This window comes from Euleptes europaea, chromosome 1 (genome assembly GCF_029931775.1).
Source record: "Euleptes europaea isolate rEulEur1 chromosome 1, rEulEur1.hap1, whole genome shotgun sequence".
Classification (NCBI taxonomy): domain Eukaryota; kingdom Metazoa; phylum Chordata; class Lepidosauria; order Squamata; family Sphaerodactylidae; genus Euleptes; species Euleptes europaea.
The window spans coordinates 92,355,346-92,360,101 of record NC_079312.1 but is presented as its reverse complement, the minus strand read 5'-3'; the positions used below and the strand labels follow the sequence as shown (position 1 = coordinate 92,360,101).

The window sequence follows — 4,756 nt, the reverse complement described above, 5'->3', positions numbered from 1 at the left end:
AGGAAGAAACAAAGTTCCATCCAGACCCATTATTTTCACCACAAATTTGCTCTGCTGCGTACCCAGCAAAGGGCCCTGTGCACCCAGTTGAATCAGCCCTCCCTAAGCCTTTTCATTGTATTGTCAGGGCGTTCAAACCAAATTTTCATGCTCATTTTTCTTCATTAGAGTCCTACAAATTGTAAAATTGACTTTTCACCTCGTCTGTTAGCAGCAAATCTGTCCCTTTTCTTCCCTTTTCTAAATCATATTGATGCCCAAAGAACTCAGGCCAGTGGAAAGGAACGAAACAAAGTAGGATTTGTGAAGTCTGAGGAAAGTGCATAAAGGGGAGAAGAAAGCAAGCAAGCAAAGGGCAGGGGGAAATATAATCACATTACGGCCTGGGTTCTGTTGCTGTTTCAGCCAAATGGAGATTTGTTCAAATGAGCACAATGAAGACCAGTCTAAACATGGCCTTACATTGTCACATCATCCATATTTCCCAAACTCTGCTAGCTGGATTGGTATGTAAACAGATCCCATAACTTTGACTTTTGACTGAAAATTATATAATGCTGAGGAGCTTGGATTTTTCAAAGCCAAACATTTACTCTCCCGACCCTGTTTCTTTGTGGTACCTAAATCATAACTAGAAAGCCCACCAGGCTAAGCAAGCATTGACTTATCATGGTAACAAAAAGAAAAAGGAGGTTTTGCTTCAGTGTTCTCAAGTGGGATCCCCACACCCTCAAGGGCCTCCCCTAATGATACTGCACAAAGCAAGGGGAGCTCTGCAACAAGTCTTTAGGGAGGCTGTGGAAGGAGAAGAGGTTCTCCGCGCGCCCATAACAACAGTCTTCAGAAGTTGCTGGGCTGCTAGGGTTGGACGTGCAGGCGGAAAGAGAGGAAGCGGAAGGAGATGTGCTGGACATCCAGGAGCCTGCATCGCTGCCAGGGCTGGGCGGGTCGGTGGAACTCAAATAGCTGGGCAGAAGCATTTCTTTGGGAGGTTTCTGGAGGCGCTGGTCAGCCAGCCTCAGAGTCTCTGAGAGGGCCCAGATGTAATTGTGGGCAAAGCGCAGCGTTTCTATCTTGGTCAGCTTGGTGTCATCTGGAAAGGTTGGCAGGACGCTCCTAAGCTCATCCAGGGCAGCGTTGAGGTTATGCATGCGATTCCTCTCCCTGTCATTTGCCTTGACCCGCCTAGTCTTTTTGATGGTGTGAAGGACAGCTTCATTCTTGACCTTGGTGCGGCCCCGTCGCCTCTTCCTTTCTTTCTCTTCTTCACACTTCTCAGGGATGTGCTCTGAGGAAGCGGCATGCTTCAGGGAGGCCAGGGAAGGAGCCGGGAGGCTGCTGAAGCTGCCTTCGTCATCAGTGAGGCAAAAGGACACATCGCTGCTGTTCTCGAGGTCAGAGTAGCTGGTCTCCAAGGCAGAGGACATCCTGGTGGGATAAGGGGACGGGACACCATTCGTTACTCCACATTAAGACGCAAGGGCCAAGAAACAAAACAGAAAATGTAAAGAGGATAGACAAGGGGGGGGGGGAAATCAGAGGACAAAAAAATTAAGTGAATAGATGACAAATTCTTTTAAAATAATCGCAGTGTGTTTTGTGTGTGTGTGTGTTTTAAAGACACCCCAAACTGAACATAAACAATGTTGGAAATATTGTCGAAGTCTTTCACGGTCAGAGTTCATTGGTTCTCACGGTTACACAGCCCAGATAACCTACGAGAACCAATGTTGGAAAGTTGTTCAGAAAATTAAATTATACTATGGTTTCTCTTCAGATTGTAGAACATTAAATTATATGAAGAAATTAATGAAAAGGGGAGGATATCACCATAGTCCCGTGTTGGGTCACTCCCTGTTAAGGCAGTGTAGCTGGGCAGCAGAAGCATAAAGCGGGCAGCAAAGGCCATTTTCACGCTCGTGTCTGTGAAATCTAACCTACGGTGCCCACTGCCCTGCTTCTCGTACTCACTTGGTCGTCAGGGCGGCCGTCCACGCATGCACGCTCGCCCAGTCCCCGAGCGCAACCCGAAGCGGAGGGAAGCCGGAGCTCTGCAAGGTCCCGCCGCAAAGAAAAGCGAGAGGGACGCCACGCGACAGCTCTTGTCTCTGAAGTGATCTCCGCCGCTATCAAGTCGTGTGAGCCGCGAGTTTGGCACACGACCGGCCTCAGACATCTTATATATCCTGTAAAACAATAGATCTCCCCCCCCCCTCCGCCCTTCCCTCGCCCGTATCCCCCCGGCGAGCTCCGGCGGCATGAATGAAGCGAGGCATCAGGTCTGCCCCGTGCGGCCCTTCCCCTCATTTGCATAATGTATGCTCCCCCCCCCCCCCGAGCTGGGCTCCCCTCCCGGGAGTGTGCCTATAATTACTGGGGCCCAATGGCAGGAGAGGGCGGCCGGCGAGCCACGTGAGCGATCACTAGGCTAAGCCTGCTCGTGGGAGCTTCATTAGTCTATTAAAAGGGGATGGGGGGGGGGGAGGAGGAGGGACAAAGTGATTCGCCCCAGGGCCGGAGGCGCAAGGAGCCTTGGGAAGGCGAGGGAGAGCGGCCGCCTCCTGGCTCAGGCAGCCCGTGCCAAGCCTTTGAGAATGGCCCCGGGCAGGAATGTGGCACCGCGGGCTTCTTCTTCTTCTTCTTCTTTCTTCTTCTTCTTCTGAGCGCCTCTTCTCCTCCGCAGCTTCTTGAATGCAGGCCGGCCGGCCAGAACTGAAGGCATCTGGGGAGAAATAATGGCCCTTTACGCACGGGAGGTTTGGCCTTGGGTTTGCCGCTCTCGAGATGCGCAGTTTCCCCCATCCGGATTCTCCAAACGCTGCGCGGGGGCTGATGGTTGGGTTTGGGGAATCTGGAGGGGGGGGGAATGTGCCTCTCAAGAGAGGCCGTTCCAAGGCCAAACCTCCCCTGCATAAACGGCCAATGGCTTCCTAGCTAGCCAGGCCACAAGACTCTCTTTTAAAAAGCGTGTGTGTGTGTGTGTGTGGGGGGGGGGGGGGCATAATGTCAAAGCGCGCATCAGGCGTTCAGTCGCACACACACCCTCAACAAGTGGCAAGAAAGGACTGGGCTACATTGGACAGGATGTTTTGGTGTTTTAGTCGGTAGTTCAGAAATTAACCATGTCCAGGCCCAAATCTTTTTTTATTATTATTATTTTAAATTATTTTTCAACCTAGTTCACATTCAGCCCTGGTTAGTATTTGGATGGGAGACCACCAAGGAAGACCAGGGTTGCTGTGCAGAGGAAGGCACCGGCAAACCACCTCTGTTAGTCTCTTGCCATGAAAACCCCAAAAAGGGGTCGCCATAAGTCGGCTGCGACTTGACGGCACTCTATACACACACACAGTTCACATTCTATTGTACCATTCCATTCATATAGTATATACTATAAACAATTTCTATCTTATCTTTAAACAAATATATATAGTTGATTGGTTCTTGTGGGTTATCCGGGCTGTGTGACCGTGGTCTTGGTATTTTCTTCCCTGACGTTTCGCCAGCAGCTGTGGCAGACATCTTCAGAGGAGTAACACTGAAGGACAGTGCCTCTCAGTGTTTGAAGGACACTGTCCTTCAGTGTAACTCCTCTGAAGATGCCTGCCACAGCTGCTGGCGAAAAGTCAGGAAAGAAAATACCAAGACCACGGTTACACAGCCCAGATAACCCGCAAGAACCAATGAACTCTGACCGTGAAAGCCTTCGACAATATATATAGTTGACTTCCCCTCTCCCCCCCCCTCTGTCCATTTGATACTCTTGTTTCTCTCTTTGTATTTAGTATCTAATTCATTATAATAAACCACCTTTATCGTTATCTTAAACTCTACTTTTTAACATTAGTATCTTAATTACTTCAAAAAATTTGAATTAGTTCAAAACATATCCCTTAATGTTTCTCAAATTAAGTTCATTTACACAGTATATTGTCCATGCCTCCCACAGGTCCAAATCTTAAAGTGTTGCATCCAGCGAGCCAGTTTTTAAACTAACAAGGCTTTTTGAGGAGATTTTCAGAGGGTGCTGAGTTGTTTTGTGTTGCTCCAGAAGGTCGGACCAGAACCAACAGGTTGAAATTAAATCAAAAGAGTTTCCGTCTAGACATTAGGAAGAATTTTCTAACGGTTAGAGTGGTTCCTCAGTGGAACAGGCTTCCTCAGGAGGTGGTAAGCTCTCCTTCCCTGGAGGTTTTTAAGAAGAGGCTAGATGGCCATCTGTCAGCAATGCTGATTCTATGACCGTAGGCAAATCATGAGAGGGAAGGCACCCTGGCCATCTTCTGGGCATGAGGTATAGGTCTCTAGGGGTGTCTGTGTGTGGGGGAGGTAGTTCAGAATTTCCTGCATTGTGCAGGGGGTTGGACTAGATGACCCTGTGATGGTCTGCAGTAGAACAGTTAGATTTCAGACCAGCAGCACCTCAGAGTAGGGCTGTCAATTCGGTTCGGCCCGAACTGAAAATCAGCCGAATTTCCCCTGATTCGGTGGTTTTTAGTTCGGGAGGAACCAAACTCAAAACTGGCGGGCAACCGGGGGGGGGGGCAAATTCAGCGAGTTCGGGAGTTCGTGAATAAATTCGGCAAATTCGGCCATCAGTAAGCAGCATAACCGTCAGTAAGCAGCATTCTCCTCCCCCGGCCAATCGGTGGGCAAGCTGGGTCTTCTTCTGGCCAATCAGTCAGGATTGAGTACTGGAGGAATCAGCTGATGTGCGGCCCAGCCAGGGAGAGAGAGAGAGAGAGCGAAATCCTTG

General features: G+C 49.5%; 1 protein-coding gene across 1 annotated transcript; it reads right to left on the bottom strand.

Annotated features, from left to right (window-relative positions):
* Positions 1–676: 676 nt before the first annotated feature.
* NEUROG1 (neurogenin 1) lies at positions 677–1,982 on the bottom strand. Its single transcript, XM_056865739.1, has 2 exons — positions 1,972–1,982; positions 677–1,428 (listed from the first exon to the last, which is right to left on the bottom strand). Exon 2 carries the CDS (start codon positions 1,425–1,427, stop codon positions 744–746), a length of 684 nt encoding a protein of 227 aa, XP_056721717.1. The 5' UTR covers position 1,428; positions 1,972–1,982; the 3' UTR covers positions 677–743.
* Between the last annotated feature and the right edge of the window lie 2,774 nt (positions 1,983–4,756).

Bases quoted from the DNA above. Each gene is read 5' to 3' on its own strand.
- NEUROG1 (XM_056865739.1), bottom strand. From the start codon at position 1,427: ATGTCCTCTGCCTTGGAGACCAGCTACTCTGACCTCGAGAACAGCAGC.